The sequence below is a fragment of the Drosophila gunungcola genome, chromosome 3R, assembly GCF_025200985.1.
Source record: "Drosophila gunungcola strain Sukarami chromosome 3R, Dgunungcola_SK_2, whole genome shotgun sequence".
NCBI classification, from domain to species: Eukaryota; Metazoa; Arthropoda; class Insecta; order Diptera; family Drosophilidae; genus Drosophila; species Drosophila gunungcola.
The window spans coordinates 28699193-28717288 of record NC_069139.1 but is presented as its reverse complement, the minus strand read 5'-3'; the positions used below and the strand labels follow the sequence as shown (position 1 = coordinate 28717288).

The 18096-nt window shown below is 43.5% G+C and overlaps 4 protein-coding genes across 16 annotated transcripts in view; 1 reads left to right on the top strand and 3 right to left on the bottom strand.

Moving 5' to 3' along the window:
• The window catches only part of LOC128252444 (ankyrin repeat and protein kinase domain-containing protein 1), a 13601-nt gene extending 12647 nt beyond the window's left edge, over positions 1–954 (bottom strand). Inside the window, exon 1 of the mRNA XM_052980166.1 lies at positions 1–954. The gene's annotated coding sequence lies outside the window, so the exon portion shown is untranslated.
• LOC128252423 (zinc finger matrin-type protein CG9776) overlaps positions 1–18096 on the bottom strand; it is a 109685-nt gene that overhangs the window by 56722 nt on the left and 34867 nt on the right. The window lies entirely within an intron of this gene.
• The window catches only part of LOC128252456 (complexin), a 26085-nt gene extending 7989 nt beyond the window's left edge, over positions 1–18096 (top strand). For 7 of the 13 annotated variants that reach the window (XM_052980185.1, XM_052980183.1, XM_052980184.1 and 4 more), the window contains 4 exons: positions 7959–8116; positions 8368–8500; positions 10372–11520; positions 12913–14479. In XM_052980185.1, coding sequence (XP_052836145.1) covers positions 7959–8116; positions 8368–8500; positions 10372–10445 — 365 coding nt within the window. In that variant the 3' untranslated portion in view covers positions 10446–11520; positions 12913–14479. The other 6 variants (XM_052980193.1, XM_052980194.1, XM_052980195.1 and 3 more) reach the window with 6 other exon arrangements.
• On the bottom strand, positions 4620–7852 carry LOC128252434 (uncharacterized). Its single transcript, XM_052980152.1, has 3 exons — positions 7488–7852; positions 6481–7427; positions 4620–5756 (listed from the first exon to the last, which is right to left on the bottom strand). Exons 2-3 carry the CDS (start codon positions 7391–7393, stop codon positions 4891–4893), a joined length of 1779 nt encoding a protein of 592 aa, XP_052836112.1. The 5' UTR covers positions 7394–7427; positions 7488–7852; the 3' UTR covers positions 4620–4890.

The following is an 18096-nucleotide window of genomic DNA, read 5'->3' as shown; positions in this document are numbered from 1 at the left end:
CTTATTATTTACTTTACTCAGTCCTCGTATATCGTATATCTCGTATGCCTTAGTCTTGATGCAACTCACAGCGTCCAGCCCATATATTTTGGACATGCATTCCCACTAGAATCAGAAGTAAATCGATGGCATCGTTTAGTCCACATCGAAATCCGAAATTCCAAATTGCAATCAACACCTTTTGATTGGGACAATGCTAGTATTTCGCTCAGTATCTCAGCAACCCCTTAAGTTTCAGTATCTCATAGTTTGCCACGCTACCTCAGAATCTATTCGCAAACGCACGCCTTGAAGAAAGAAAATCATTCAGTTCATAAAAGTAGTTGCATCAAAGCGCTTTTCGTTCGGTTTATTGTGTATACTCAGGAAAACAATGGGGGGTAAGACTTGGCAGCGGTCCCAAGGCATTTAACAATGCTCAGGCCTTAAACATTCGATTTCAACTAAATTAACTGCTAGCACTCAATTGGCAGCAAGATAAAAAAAAGTCAGTAATATTAGTTCGACCCACAAGTTGGCGCCACACTTATCGAACAATTTCCGCACAACTTGATTTCGTTTGGTTAAAACACGCTAACTACGACAACAATTTTAGAACTCTTTCGTCTAGAATTGAGCCTAACTAGCATTGCGTTGAGTTGCGTTCTCTGATTTTATTTAGTTTTAGACTGTTTTGTTTCGTTTTGATTTGATTTGATTTGATTTGATACAAGATATACTCTTTATGCCGTTACACTCAAACTCTTGCTTTCTGCAAAGATTGTTTTGTTAAAACGTTTTTGTCTACTTCTTCTACTACTACTCTACTATCGAACTACCTCTACTACTGCTATGTACTACTTAAACCAATATGGAACCATACTAACTACAAAACTACTTACATCTTCTACTATTCTACTATAACTACTCTAATTACAACTCAACTACAACCTATATACTACGAATTTACAATGAGGTAAAGTATAAGTATAAATTATGTAAAGTACTTAAAACCACATAGACAGCTAAAGAAAACCAATCGCATACCCAAAACAAAACATAATTTGTAATATACACATACATGTTTGTTATGTCTTGATATGCCCCAGTTAAGTCTGCAAACACTTAATGTACAGTGTCCCCTATAAAGTGTCAACCACACACCAGTTACTATCTTCAGCCCTACCGATAAGCAGACACTTTGACACACACGATTGCTACGAAATGTTCCCCTATATGGAATATTGTTGTGTAATATTTTCGATATTAGTTTCCAACCAATGGGACGTTTAAATAGAAAGAGATTGGGTGGATGAGGAGCAGGGGCTGGGAGTAAATTATGTATATTAAAAATTCCTTAAATACCCCAGAGCTGAGTACAGACCAACATATTTGCATGCGGCTCTGTCCGGCCTTCAGCCCACACGATGCGCAGCTGTGCATTTTTGACAAATTTTGCCTTTTGCTGGCATGACGTCGCATTCCTAACGTGCCTGCCAAAGGGTCTCCGCATGGAAGTGGAAGTGGAGTGAAAGTCGCAGTGGAAGTGGCAGTGGAAGTGCGGATGGGCACACACTAATTGCTGGCACTGTAAGAACGAGTCGCCGCCTTCAGCCAAGATGGTCCGAGCAGTGAAAGGCGCAGCGTCGGCGGCATAATTTCAACACTTGCACACGCCCACGCCCACGCCGCCCACTTGTGCGCATCCCGGTCATAAGTAAATATCGGGCCCTTTGAGGCTGTTAAATTATAATTACGGCCGGAACGATGTGGTAGTTGCTATCAGCGACGATGACAATGAAAGCATTAGCAGTCAGGCGTACGCGGATGGTAGCGAATGGTGGGCCTCCGTCTCGACGATTAAGTCCGTGTCTCCTTGGCAGTCGCACGTAGTCGCACACACATGCCTTTTGGGTTTGGTTTGGGGATCAGCCTTCTCCTCCTCCTCATCCTCCTCATCCTCCTCCTCCTCCTCCACCCGCTTCCTTTTCCTGCCCTTTGACCCAGATGCGCGCAGCGAGTTTTGGGGGTCCAACGCAGCTCAGCGGGCTCGAACCGGATTAAGCAAGAAAATAATTTGCCGTTCGTGCCTTTTCAGCAACTCCTCGCGGGGAAGGCTGCTGGAGAAAAAAACGAGGCAACCTAGACAAAGGGCACGGGGTGCAGAAATACTTGACACAAATGAGCGAGCTCCCCCACTTGCTTACCCATACACTATGGTGGGAGTGCCACAATGAAAATGAAAATGGAAATGGAAGTGTAATGTATTGTTGCTCGCCGAGCGTGTGTATTAGGTCGGATAAGTGTCACCCGACCAGCATCCGCTCCACATCCTCCACAGAGGTTGGGCCTAGCCCTCCACTTGTGCTGCGGATAAGACAATTACGCTGGCTCCGTGGCTCCTCCTCGGGCCAGTCCGCGTTCCATTTGCGCCCTGGATTCGCCACGTCTTCATCATCCGGTCGCGCTGACGTGTTGGTATTCAAAACAGCAGCCGAAGCAATAAAAAACGCACTCTGGGGCTTATCCGAGGGCTGCGGCTCGTATATCAGACTTATGACTTCTGCCAAACACTTTCTGATGTATTGTGGGGGAGGTTGGGCCATCCATCCCTCATCCCTCATCCCTCATCCCTGATCCCCATCCCCATCCCTTAGCTAAGGCCTAGCCCAGGCCCGTTCCTCATGGCAGATAGGTATTAAGTACCCTCATTTCGCCCATGACACGCAGCGAAAAGTATAGCTTTTAACGGCAAAAAAAGTAAAAAGAATGAAGGCAAGAAACCCCAAGAACCAACAACCAATTTGTACGGACTGGCCGACAGATTTTTCGGGCTGTCAGGAGCACTTCTCATGCAAATTGAAAGCTTCCGCAGCCTTAAAGGGCCATCAATGGGCCTCGCTAACGCTAACGGGTTGTCCATTTCGATTCCCATTTCCATTCTTATTGCCATTTCCATTAGTTAAAGGGGGTCTGCCATGGAAAATGAAGAAAAATGGAAAAATGGAGGGCCAAGAATGCCGATACAATGTCGAAGGAGAAGAGCGTCTTGCCCGAGCGGTGTTAATTATGTTGGCATGATAATTGCATTACAATAGGCTTGATTAGTTTTTAATTGAATTGTGCACTTATTCAGGGGCCATCTTGAATCTGCAACTGGAGTCGAGTTTTAAAGGGTTTTGGCCATCAACTTTGAGGGCCAAGTTATGTCCATAACAGGCACAATCGAGTGCGAGTGGAAGTGGTAGTGGGAGTGGGTGTGGGTGTGGGTGTGGGCAATACACATAAAAGATGGCGGAGGTGGGGGGGGGGGGGGGTGGTTCGTAAAGTTCGCAAAGTTCATAAAGCAAATTACAAAAGTCCCATAAAAACGGTCCTGGCTTCCGCTCCGCCTGCTGGGAGTGCCGGCTATTTGACACCATTTTGGCAAATCAATTTTTATTATAAAATGCGTTGACTAATTTATGAAAACAATAAATGCGTCTGCAAATCAAGTCACAGTCACCCTAAAAAGTTCATTCACAAAGCCATTCAGCAAATTGATGACTATAAATTCAATTTAATGTGCGATGCCTTTTGCAACCGCCCAGCGAGAGAGCCGGAGCGTCGGAGCGCCGAGCGTGGTCATCCCATCCGTCATCCCATCCGTCATCCCCCGACGACGTTGCTCATACGCCCCATGGCCCATGGTTTGGGAAGTGCTCAAGAGCACGGAGCTCGCGATTCTGCGCTCTGCCTAAAGCGGCGGTGCTGCATCTCTGTCGCCCTCAACATCTAGCATTGGAGCGGGCAGAGAAGCTGGCTGGCTGCTCCTGCCAGCACCGTCAGCATCAGCAAGCATCACCAAGCATCACCAGCATCGCACAGAGCAAGGACTCAAATCCGACGTGGAGTGCGCAGCCGCTGAAATCTCGGCCCGTCCGGCGTCGACTGCGACGCGACTGCGGCAGTCAGCTCGGCGCCAGGACATAAAAGGCCGGGCCGGACTGCCAGCACTCCTACTCCGGGTTCGCACTCCTGCGGCTGAAGTTCGCTCCGCCTGTCGCGGCGTCTGTGGCTCCTGCACTCTGCTTTCTGCACTCTGCACTCAGTTCGTGGCCACTCGTGGTCGCACTCGCACTGCACTCTGCCACTGTGGCACTTCGGGCGGCACTTGGATCGATCGAAGCGCCATGGCAACGACGCCACTGGCACCTCCATGGCGACTGCGGCCGAGGCAGTGTGCCAGAGTTGCAGCTCCTGGCTGAGGCCGACCAGTAGTGCCAGCGTCGGCCGCGGCAACGGTTGCATCCACGTCGGCATCGGCATCGAAACCGGAGACGGAGACGGAGACGGAGAAGGCGACGGGTACTGAGACCAGACCAGACCAGCTCCATCACGGACAGATAGCAGCGGCCCAGGGCGCCCTGAAGTCATGAATTTCATTGGTATGAGCCTAATCAGTGTAAGCCACAGTCTGCCTTCCAACCAACACTGCCTTTCGATTTCCGGCGGCGGACTCCTCTGAACAAACACAACTACTCAAACTACTTCTCCTCAACTAAACTCAACTCGACTCAAATCAACTTGCCACCACACACAAACGCTGACACCCTTTCCGTATCTGTGCCCCACGTAAGTCTTTGCCAGCGAACGGCGCTTCGTTTGCTCGTTTATTCGCTTATTCGTTTTCGTTTTCGTTTTCGTTTTGTCACCTCAATCGGCCAGGCTACGTAACACAGCCCATCCGTAAGTCCGTGAGCATATGCTGCAACTGGGCCGGGAAAAATCAATCGATGGGGGAAATGGGGAAATGGGGAATTGGGGGTGAGTAGGGGTCGACCTCGAGTGGTTGCAGGCATGGCTTATCGATTTTTAACACCAGCGCTGCTGGCGGCGGCGGAAAGTTCAAGGTCCGACGCTGTCCAACAGCTAGAGGGGATTGCAGCGCTGCTGCTGCGGGGGACACTGGAAGGCCTCGGAGAACTCCTGCGAGTGGCGCAGCGTGGCGTGGGTCAGCTGCCGCCTCCGGTCCTGCTGCAGAGCGCCCAGCTCGGAGCGGCAGTCCACGAGCAGGTTGGCCACGAAGAAGAGCCGCTGCAGGGACAGCTGCGCTCTGCCGGCGGCCAGCAGAGCGTCGATTCTTTCCGGCAGCGGCGAGTGGGGGGGCAGCGCCAGTCGGAATCCACTCAGCGCCTGTCTCTGGGCCAGCAGCTCCAGGAGCAGGTCGTTGGCGTTCGCCTGGCCGGCGGCGCACTCCTGGAAGACGGCGAAGCGCCGCTCCGAGTCCGGACTGCGCCAGGCGCCCGGAGTGCGCGAGCTGCTGCCCGCGGCCACCAGGCTGCGCGAGAAGGTCTGCCCCAGCAGCAGGTAGTTGAGCGGCGTGCTCAGGTTGCCCTGCTCGAGCAGGGCGCTGACCGTGGCGAACACCTGCGCGTACTGGCGCACCTGCTGGGCGGACTGCGAGGGCGCCGGCCGCCGGCGCTGCAGTTGGCGCAGCTTCTCCAGGTTGCGGTACAGGTTGCGCCGGCCCAGCAGGGTCGAGCGGTAGGCGGCGCCCAGCTGCTCGTCTCCGGCCAGGGTCAGGTGGATGATGGTGCCCAGGAAGCTCCGTGAGTTCTGCTGCGAGATCTCGTCGATCCACTCGCTGCCGGCAAGCTGGTCCGTGTAGGCCTTCCCTAGCGCCGAGTACATCTGGGCCAGCTCCACGCGGTCCGCCGTCACACGCTGCACCACGTGGGCGTAGAGATCGCCGGCGTGGGTCTCCGCCAACTGGTGGCAGTCGGCATCCGCGATGTCTGAAAATAACAAGGGGAGCAACTCTTCAAGTACTGCAGACAAGAGCATTTCAAATTTTCAAGTTTGGGTTCAAGTTGGCTTCAGGAAGGTTTGACAAACATTTCAGCAAAAATTTTTGCATTCTTGTAAACTAGCACTTGAAAGACAGTTTGAAATATATACTCAATCTGACTTCGAAAATGTTGTAAAATATTTTGAAATTTACTAAAACCAAAACGAATTTGAATTGGTGAAAGCCAATTGATTGCTCCTACTTGGCGATGGCAATAAAATTTGTACTTATCTGGCCAATCGTGAAAAAAAAAACAATATTTTATAAGGAATGCCCTTTTTATCTTTTATCTGTCATAAGGAGCAGCGAATTATCCGCTACATGTCAAATAATCTCATCCAGGGCAGTAAGCAATATACACAAAGCTATGAATTAGGACTGGGTAATCCAATCACTATAATACCTAGGCTTGAAAACTCTATTGAATATATTTTTGGTGACTCCTTTAAGTGAGCCCTGAGTTGCTAAGATTATGTTAAAACTTAAGTTTGCTCGATACTTTCAAGTAACTGAACACTTTGTTTTGTTTATCTTGACTCATAAGCTAATTGTAGTTAACTCGCGCAAGGCAAAGGTTAAAGGTTAAACTTCTTCACTGGGTTAGTCAGCTTTCTTAGATAAATATTTTTAAATATTTCTGACCATATCTCATTGCTACTCAGTGTACGCACCCATCAAGTAGTCCGTCCAGATCCAGTTGAGCAGCCGCACCATGCTGGTGTTCTGGAGCAGCACCAAGTAGTCGACCAGTCGGGGCAGCTGCTTGACCACGATCGTGTCGCCGGGCTGGGGTGTCTTGCCGCCCAGGGACCGCCGGAAGTAGCCGTCCCAGTCCAGTCGGGTCAGCGAGGCGTTGCCGAAGGCGCTGCGCTTGAAGTTGCCGTAGCTGAACTGCACCTGGTCATCGATGTGCTCCGCCTTGACGATGTCCCGCCGACTGCGCTCCAGGCTGAGCACCTCGAGGGCGGCCACGTGGGCGCGACTCTGCTCGATGCCGAAGCTCTGGAGGACCTCGCCCACCCGCTGCTCGAACTTCCTCAGGGTGTTGCGGCGCGTGGTGTCGGGCTGGAGCACCACCACGCGCCGGTTCGACTGCATGGTGACCGTCGTCTCGAAGAAATAGGGCGCTCCCATCTCGTGGAAGTGGCCGAGGAGCGTCAGCCAGCTCCTGGTTTGATTGGATGGGCTGGATCGCTGGCTGATGTTGGCCTTGAGCGGCTCCAGGGCGGGCCAGCCTCCGCTGAGCCTGAACAGCTGCGAGCCCTTGAGCGCCTCCACGCCGCGCCCGCTGTCGCAGGACTTGAAGAAGTTGACGAGCTGCAGCTCCATGTCCATCAGCTGCTCGTTGTCCGCCTGCCGGAGGAAGCTCTGGACGCGCTGGCGCCCCGTCTGGCTGAGATTGGCGCTGCGCGAGCAGACGTAGCCGTAGAAGTCCTGGCAGGGCTGCTTGCTGGGGTCCAGGTACTGGTCCAGCTTGTAGGAGAAGTGCAGCAGGTCGTTCTCCACCCTGGCCTGGCTGGTCATGTTGTCCAGGCCGCAGGCGAGGTGGGTCACCCACAGGATGGCCAGTGCTCTGGCCAGCATGTTTCTCGCTATGCCTATGCTGTTTCCGTGGCGACTAGAATGGAACTATGAAATGAACCCGCCACCGTCCACTGTTTCTGCCAAGGCACCGAACCTTGTTCGGCTCCGCGAGGTCGGAATGGCAAAGGTCGCTGCTAATACGTAGGCACACACTTCCGCGCTTCTGCTTCCAGACTAGGCTGTGCCTAAGTCCCAACTAATCGCGTTCCCATTCGCTACCCCTGTCACAGTGGCAGTGGCAATGTGGAATGGTTATGGTTTTGCTCATGGGAGGGGAAATCGCTCGAGTGATAACCCGGAGGGCGATAACGAGTCAAGCTGCGGCTGGGCTCTGAATCAAGTGTGTCAAAGTGTCGGGCTTAGAGCGCTTAGAGCGCTAAATTGGTCACGGCCGATTTTAGACTAACTGAGTGTGGAAGACGCTTAGCTCTTTAGACTGTATTTCTCAAAAAGGTTCTTGGCCGAACTCGGGCTAGACAGGTGCATAGGTGCATACCCACCAGAGGGTCTATTTCAAATCTCTGACTAACCCTTTCATCCCGTCGTCTTCAAACAGGCGCTGTAGGAGGTGACGGAGGCGACGATGGCGACGACAAGGAAAAGGCAGAGGAGGAGGAGAGGGAGCGTCAGGAGGCCATCAAGGAGGCCGAGGACCGGCGCAAGGAGAAGCACCGGAAAATGGAGGAGGAGCGCGAGAAGATGAGGCAGGACATTCGCGATAAGGTGAGTAAACGGGTCCCGGGGTACTTCGAAAGAACCGAGGAGCGTGAAGGACGTCCTGGCGCAGCTCAAATTGACTCTAGTAGGGAGTCCTTTTCTTGAGCGACTCCCTAACGGAGTCAGATTGAGCTTCGAAGGAGCGAGACATCGGGGAGCAGCTGCCGAAAGTGTTAGCCCATAAGAAAGTAGACCCCCAGCCAGTGCCCATCGGTCTAATCAACCTGTTGATCTGCCAACTCCCAACCAACCAATAGTACAACATCAAGAAGAAGGAGGAGATCGTGGAGGCGGCGCCCCAGGAAGAGCCCAATCCCCTGATGAGGAAAAAGAAGACGCCCGAGGAACTCGCCGCCGAAGCGGAGCAGGAAGAGCTCGACGATTTTACAAGTAAGTCATCGGTGCCTTTCGAATCCTGGTCAACCTCTTGCTCAGCCACTGGCATCTGTCTACTGCTAACCAAACCCTCCAATGGGCGAGCGATCGATGATCGATCGCTCCTTTTATGCAATCTGTAACTGTGTTCGCTTTTGAGTTGTCTTTGTTTTCGTTTCCAACTAACTACTTGGCCAGCGGCTCACCCGAGTACCGCCAGGTCCAGACAATACCTAAACATGTTGACTAACAACTAAAACCAGAACCAGAACCAAAACCAAAACCAAAACCAAAAACGAATAATATCAGCTAAATACTCAACGGCGCTCGAAAGTAGTAACTGTGTTTATGTTTGTGCATCTGTGTGTCTCTCGTATCTCGTATCTCGTATCTAAGTGCAATCGAACTTTACAGCATAACTATCTGAACTGCTGCCCACTAAGCAAGCTATCTATCTATCTATCTGTACTCTTTTCCATGTGCGCATAGTGTCTAAGCCCTAGACCTAACTCTAATGCTAACTCTAACTGCAACCCTATCTGTCCAAGATCTAATCTTCAACTGTAATGCAACGACGAGTAAAAACATTGTCATATACATCCTTATATAACCAGTGTGCACACCATTCACTTATTTCATTTTGCTCAGTTTCCGACTTGTGTTACGATTTACCATGTAAATGAGAATGCCCGGAGAAATGTCGTTTCTTTTTTTTCCATTTATATATGTTCATTGCATACGTTATTCGACATAAATTCTGGGTAAACACTGAAATCAACTAATTGGTATTAGCAGACAACGTAATTGAACTTAGGTTTTGTGTTATTCGATTAATTAGAATAAGGTAAGTGCGACCATCCGTAAAACGTATGTCTTCCCTCTGTGTGGTAATCTTGTTGTAATACATTCGTATTCAAGAACTACTCTTCCGCCTTCCACACCACCAACAATAACAACTTTCGAATACTCTCGCTCTTTTATCTCTACCACCTGTTCTCTGTAAATTATTCTGTAAAATACCCAGCATTAAAAGACGAATTGTAATTACAAAGTGTTGAAATGCCCTCCACAAGAACAAGAAAACATATAAAACTGTTTTAGAAACAAAAAGAAAATTGAGTTAGGTTAGATTAAATAGCTGCCGGGGTTAAAAAGATTACTTATCCAATTATGTTGTGTATTATTTAAAACATCAATCTCACCCAATGCACTTTTGTTATACTATAGCGCCTATTATTTCACATCTAAATATAAACACTAACAGAAAACTTGTGCTTGTGTCCTCAAATGCATTTTGAAACTAAACACTCATAACAAAGTAAATAAAACTCAACTTTAAACCAAAGCTAACTAAAAATATCTACGATAAATGGACGAGAAACAAATACAAAACTTTTTCCCTCTCGTTTACTCTTTCCCTTCAATATGCGTACTATATGTATTTTACATAATGCATTATGTTATGCAAAATATATATAATGCTCATATACTGTCTATGTATGTGTATTTTCTCCGCACCGAATTCTACATCTTTGTGATTACTTCTCTATCACTCTTTTAAACATCTAACCACTACTTAAACCATAACTCTGACTTTAACCATGACGATTACAGAAACACGACTTCGCCGCGCGTAATTGCTTATTTTTATTTTGATAATTTTAACGATTCGTATACGAACGCTAAGAAAAGCTATTAAATTAATCCACGTGAATACCTTACATTACAGTTACAGCTACAGCTACAGCTACAGCTACAGTAGACCAGTTACAGTACATTAGCATTCATGAATACATATACATACCAGTTAACATGCCAAACATTTGTAGTCTACTCTACAAAATATGCTTATTTATTGCTGTTTCCATACTCAATTTCTTTTACAGAACTGAAAAATCAAATAGAAACGCAAGTAAATGAGCTAAAAACTCAAATAGAGGGAAAATGTGTCATGCAGTGATATGTCAGTCATCATAATATGAAAATACTTAAATATAATGAAAAACGCAAATAATACCGATAATAACATGTAACCCATAAAAGGAAATTGATTTAACTCGACTTGAAATTGGATTTATTAATATGAGATCAGTTAAGTTATATTGGAAAGCATAAACCAAACGAAGTTAGTCCATTGCAAAGCTAGAGCCTAAAATAACTTTAACCCGGCGGCCACTAAAGCCAATTAAACGTTAAATCCCAAAATCGATGACAGCTATAATCCGAAACGAAGCAGATATGCGAAATGAAAATGCGAACAGGACGGTGAACTCCTAAAGAATTTTAAAGTAGCTAAAACATAAACCAAATTATTTAAAGCCCAACTATAGTGAAAGCCTTTAATAATATTCAAATCACTTTGCTTCGATAATAATGTAATATACTCAAACCCAATATACAATACATAATCGTTGTTTAGTTGATAACATACAATAACATAACGATCTAATGAATATATCGAATCGGCACGATGGCGTTCGAACCCAAATATAAAAACATTAACGAAGAAACAAATAAATAATACAAAACCAAAAAAAATGAAACCAAACCAAAAAAAAATTAAGCGAATGGTGCGACAGAGGAGGCTGCCGAATCATGTCGAACCGTCGAAGTATGTTGCTGAAATCACTTGGACTTGAAATCCATCTACTTATATTAGTATGAGTGAATAATGAGTACGAATTAAATCGGCGAATATGTTGAAATTGTCATTCAAATATATATATACACCCGTTATGTATATATGTAAATTTCATGAATTTAACCACGAGTAAATTATTATACTTGCAAACGAATTGACTGCAGATACGTTGAAACTATTGCTGATTCTCCAAATTGTTTACCAAAAACCAGAAAAGAAAACCATAAAAATAAATAAAAAAGTTTCAGTCAGTTTGTTTTTGAAAGTTCGAGAAAAAACATCTTTAACAGCTGTTACATTTTGTTTCTTTCTTATACAAACAACATACCCACACTACAATTGAGAATTTCAAACTCTTTGAGATAAATATCTCTCTGATTGATGCTTCTGAAATGTAAGTAAATAAGATTACTATATTCCTATAAACATACCCCAACCTTACTGAAATATAACCCACAATACCGGACTTTAGTTTCTTATCACCTTTGTTTGTATTCATACCGGTTAGGATTTGATCAAGTTACGGCTATTCCGTAGGAGATATTGTACAACAATATATATCGAACAAAAATATATAGCAGTAGCCATTTAGACAAGGACAATAGCTTATAAGAGATGCTAGGCAGTTCGAGAGCATAATGCTGTGATACATTTAGCATACATTTTTCACCGATAGCCCACTGGCCTCCCAGCGGGCTCCAGAGCCCCATAAACTGGAAGGGCACCCAAGTAAACATGCATGCAAGTCGGCTAAAAAAAACAAAGACACAAAAACATTCGACATATGTATATAAGTCTTTCCACCGAATACCCTTTACAACGCTCAGACCAGGCCATCAGGCCATCAGGCCACCAGGCCACCTACCCATCCGTCGTCTGCTCTTTCTTTCCGCTTGTGAAGGGTAGGAACACACCTGATTACATGCCAACTCCACATACCCCACATCCTCGCACATGGAGTCTTTTCAGTGCCACCAAAATTGTATATACTTATACGTGTGTCTTCATCGGAGACTTTCCAAGGTACATATCGCATTATCGTATGCATGGATGTGCGTACTGCAAAACGAGCCGTTTCCGTTCTAAATCGAGGAACTTGTCACGTCCGAATGCATCGTTTTCTGATCCGAGGTTTCCATAGAGTGATCTTAGAGATGATGAGAGGAGATTTCATTTTGCATGCGATTTGTGACGTGAACGGCTCTTGTGTGTGTTATAAATATCAGCATACATACATACTTCATCCAATCACGCACATGTATTAAATTTGCCACATTTTCAAAAACAATGCCCTCCCTGACTGTAAAATCAACTAGTGGAACTTTTAGCAAGAACCCACAAATTTTGTGAGTTTAGATCATGCGTGCCTATTAGCATATCATATTGACTCTATGCATTCTTGCAGTCGGAAAGGACATTTGCGCTCCGGGTAACCGGATATACATAGATCGCAGTCGAATACCTTTTTTAGTCATATTAAACCCAATAAACTAAACTAAATATACAAATAATAATAAATGTTTTAATCACACTGCATTCTATATATATATATATCTCTCTCTCTCTCTTTCTCTGTTGTCTCTCTCTCTTTCTCCTCTTTTGTTTTGAAACACTCTCTTTTAAATCTTTAATCTGCGCCACTTCTACTCTGCCTCAAAATCTATATCTGAAAACAACTTGAACAACATTTGCAACAACACGAAACAACAACAATATCGACTATTATAACAACATCAACAACAATTCTACCAATTCTTCACAACTACGACTTGATGGTCCTTCTTAGACATGTACTCTCGGTGTTTTATAAATATCATCAACAACAACAACAACAACAAGAACAACCAGAACAACAGCACAAGAAAACGCCTACAGCCAGTACAAGAACAACATCAACATCAACAACAACATCAACTACATCTACTACCGAAGTATCTAAATGTGTACTACATATAAAAGATGAACCATGCTATCCAAGCAAACAATATAAGCTAACAACAGAATCAAGCCAACATTCCCTACCATATTTCTGAACGTTGTGAACTAATTTGGATGTGGGTTACCGTTTAATCACAGTCATATACCTACACACTCACTAGTCACTTGCATTCAAACAGCTATATGGTGTTGTAAATGTTAAACTTATGTACAAATCTAATAAATACCAACGAAACATATGTGCAACGTGCATTAGTAGTTGCTTGCAATGCCACGTTCTGTATCTACGATAAAGAGCTAACATCCAATTAGGTACAAAATTCTTTGAAACTCATGTCAAATGGTCAGTTCAAGCTTCGCCCTGCATTACTTCTATACAAAATTCTCAATTTCTTGTTTTGCACATATCGGTAAGGCAGCAATAAACTTAAAAGGCCTAACGCCCCTCTCTGTCAACCTAATAAAGCAATCCTCTAGTGCCCCCTCGCTCCATACAAAGTTAGGAACGATCAAACTAATGAACGAATGCCTTAACGTGGCTCAGATGACTAGACCATGAGTAGCGAATAGATGATTATAAAAAAGGTGATTCTACCATAAGGAAAGGTACTTGCAATCCCTAGCTTTGTTTCCCTTATCCTTAACGCACTCCTGTTACTGAATCGGGATCCAGATATCCTAACTATGATCTTTTCAAACTTGAAACTAGAAAATCTATTAAGTAATGGCTTTCTAAATACTTATAGAAAATGTTTACCTAGATTCTACTATATATATTCTGTTTTTCTCTCAGATACTTATATGAAGTTGAAGGTCACTTAATTGTTTAATATATTGAAAAAACGAAAACGAAGAAATACAACACAACTAATTGAAACATATTATTCAATCATAACCAAGTTTTTAACGTTATCATAAATGTTTGAAATGTTAAATGGTTCAGCCGATTTTATTTAATTTATAATTTGTTAACATTATGTTACCGTTAATATTACAGTAATGAAAATGTAATTATATGTATATCAGAAAGTTCACGAAACCACAGATAATTAAACATTATTATCTATATATATATATATATATGTATATGTGTAACTTAATAGGGAAATGAATTTAATAGAGAAACAACAGACAAAAATTATAAATAATAATGTTGAAAAGAATACCATTCAAGTCATTATTAGATGTGAAAGAAGTTCTATACAAAACAAAGGAATAAACAAAACAGAAACAAACAAGAACAAAAACAAAACAAAACAAAAACAAAAACAAAAAAAAACAAAAACTTAAGAAAATCGTTAATAGTTGATTAATTATATTGTTACTTTGAACATTTAATTAAAACAAACAAAAAAACAAAAGAAGGTATAATAAAAAAGTATATATGTATAAATATATATGAGAAAACACAACAATACATTTGGTTTTAATTCCGAGTCGGCCACTATCTTCAGGATTAACCATTGCCGTTACTCCATTGCCCACACTCCATGCGACCAAATACATGTCCAAATTACACTCGACTCGACTCGACTCTCTGCCTGCCTGATATCTGATACGTATAGCGAACTTGATTTGGCATGACTGTTGGTCTATATGTTTTTCTATCTATGTGTACCTGTACCTGTACCTGTCTCTCTTTCCTCTGTCTATCTCTCTGTACCTGTATCTGTATCCGTATCTGTATCTGTCACTATCCATCTGTCTATCTACATATGTCTAACTCTGCTCCGCCAAGTGCCTGACTTGCAGTTTAAAACAGTGCACACCTGAGCTCATGTACATCCATGGGACTCCGTGTCAAAGTCTCATCGCAAAGCCGATATCCTGCAGCCTACTGCGGCCTTCTGAGCTGCTGACGACACTGTAAAAGTAAAAAGGGTTCAGGAAAGTGCCAAGTTATCAGTCTTATAAATATCCTTGCCCAGACCTTTGTGAATTCTCCTCAAGTCGGAGGCATCGCCGGGCTAGGCATCCGACGAGTAAGTATGTACTATGTATATGAAAGATATTAGATTTTCCTAGGCTATGTAACTTTTTGTTGTGTATACGCCTACTACATCATCCGGCAAAGGTAAGTAATGGCATAGCCAATCAATTTCGTGCCCATACCTCACCACACAATACCTCAGAACCACATCAGTCTCAACCACAATCAGAAATACACCCACGTCCACTTCAAATCCCACAGCCACTGACGAAAGTTTATGACCACAGCAAGTTGAAAGAAAAACATCCATTAGGGAGCACATTTCTTTCTTCTCCCACTCCGGGGGTGAAAACAATAAAACTCAAAACAAACTCTACCCTTTCATTTTTATAATTTTTCTGCCCTTTCAGTTTACCATGTCAGTTTCGTAGGCAGTTTTTCTAAGTTACTCAAACCTTACACTGCGTTTGTGTGCAAATTAACTGATTTTGTCTTGTTTGTACTTTCAGCCAAGTTGAAAAAACGTCTTAGCGATGCTTTTAAAAATTGCCCATTGAGAAACTTGTTCTGAACAATAGTCTCAAAGATGAGAGTCATGCCACGATTCGATTCGGTTTCGGTTTCAGACAACACAAGTACGCAAATGTGTGCTTGTGGGAGAGTATTACGTATAACCAAGTACCCTGCTCTTTTCAACCCTTCAACGTGCATTACCTGCCAGATCCTGATCCTGATCCACCCAGGACACCCTATGGCGGCTATACTAACTTGTGTCTAAGCTAGGTTTACCTACATCGATCCACTTCGAAGTGCGGATACACTTTTACCCAACTAGCCCTATTGCCTGTATTGTAATTACATAACTGAAAGACAAATTTACCGGTCCCCTCTTTGAGAAAGTTGTAGTTGGCCCCAAGCGTGAGAAGCGGCGTTTTAGTATTAGCACGTTTGGAAATGTTGAATATTTAAATATTTGAATATTTGAATAGTAGTGTAACTATTTTAGTTAAGCGCTAAGCAACGCACATTGATGCAATGAAGCAGTTAGTTCCTTTATACTTGAAACGAACGGGCTATTTTAGAGTTGGCTCGACTTCGGTTACTCCATAGGCACAACGATTAAAAGATACCAAATTACGATACACCTACAGATACTGATACTGACTAGAAGGAATCGTAGTAACCAAATGTGAAATCAGAATTAAATCAACAACGACACTAGTTTAAAGCAATTAGAATAGCGAATTCGCCGCATACCAGAGTCTTTCAGTGGTGCTAAGTGCACTTTCTTATCGCATTCATGTATGATTACGAGTAATATAGGTGGCTCGAATGTTTTCGTTGTTTGCCAAATAATTCATAAGATTTTTAAAGTACCTGAAATTCCATTGACCCTACTGGAAGTCTAGCATTAGGTTAAGGTCCTTAAAACGATATCACGTATTGCTGAACGCAGACGACTTCTTGTTTGTTTAAAGATCTGCTCAACGATAGGTGTGTATTTCTACAGATTTTTCACATTTCCATTAGAATAACCACTTACTATATGATAGAACAGAAAAAAAAACATTGTTCGGCTCGCCGATGTGAAAGTATCTTTTCCAATGCGTTCCTTCCGATACGCCGATTAGCCAGCCAGCTGGGCTTTATATTCATTTATGATTGGCATCATTTTGAGGGGAATTGGAAGAGATGAAATTGGTTTTAGCATCAATCATTTAAATAAAACAATCATATCTAAGCTAAAGGATTTCGTGTCTTAATTTTAAATATTACATGATTTTACAACTTAAATTGTATAAAAATAAGAAAACAATTCAAAGGAAAAAAGCAAAGGAAAAAAACAGATATCAGAAGTAATTATATAGTCTAAGTATAATTTACATACCAAAACGACCGACTGAAATTATTGTTAAAAGTTTTATGAACTATACTTGCATATATACATATATTGATATGATCAAGTAAATGAATAAATAAAGAAATATATATACAAGAAATTCATAATAATATATTAAAGTTTCTATACCCTAATCAATCATAAATTTGCGATTCAATATATACATGAATACCTAAATTTAATTATAGACGAATGAAATCAAATTTTAATGATGCCGCAAGGAGCATGCCCAAAGTCAAATAAGTTATCTAGGACCATATACAAGTAAATCGAATTCGAACAATAGTTTTGACATGTCGCATGTGCATCAAAGCCATTACTTTTAGTATCACAAAAACCGCTGTCGAACACCCATCATCAGATCATGTCTTACCTCCTTTCGTTTTAAGTATCTAACTCACAATCAAGGCTACTTTTAAAAGTACTGCTACCAGAACGCCTCGCCTAATTTGAAATCGGCAACTAGTCAAAACTACATCCTTAAAAGTAATAATACCAGCCTAGCAAGTATCTAGGTTCAATTTGGCATTCTTGCATTTCGAAAACATTTCCAAGAAAGTAGCCTAGCCAATGCCAATGGTTTTGTCGAACAATTAATTGTACTTAAAACACATAGGCCAAAGTTCTTGAAACCTGTACTTAGCATTCTCGCCCTGGCAAGTGCGGGGCAAACCATTGCCGTAGCGATTACCAGTATTGTACGAGTTGAATTAATTATATTGTATTGCATTGTAATATGTTGTATTGTATTTACTGTTGAATTGTATTTTAATATAGAACGAGTTAATTTCCAATAAAGAGTTTTTAAATGCATTATGAAAAATCTCTAGGAATGCCGCCTTTTATTTCCATTGCCTGGCTGCCAGTTGTTCCACCGTCACGCATTCAAACTTAATAAAGGCCAAATGGCCCCACACCCACCATCTTCGCCATCTTAGCCAACTCCACCGCAAATCATTCCACGCACATCATCCATTGTAGGACGCCCTTATTGGAATTCGGTAAAACTCTTCCTTAACAATCCTCTTTGCTGTCGTTTTGCGGGCCGCATTGTTTAGACATAAAATTCCCAAGTGTTTGGAATTCGGAGACTTCTCTGTGCCTGATGACTATGATGTCGTTCTGCCTTGCTCTCCCTGCTTTCCCTGCTTTCCCTGCTTTCTTCGTTCCCACTTCCCTCTTCTCCGTCGTAGTTATTATTC

Excerpts from the sequence above, each read along its gene's own strand:
- LOC128252434 (XM_052980152.1), bottom strand. The coding sequence starts at position 7,393 with ATGCTGGCCAGAGCACTGGCCATCCTGTGGGTGACCCACCTCGCCTGC. Across the intron at positions 5,757-6,480 it reads CTGGACGGACTACTTGATGG|ACATCGCGGATGCCGACTGC; the intron begins GTGCGTACACTG and ends TGTTATTTTCAG.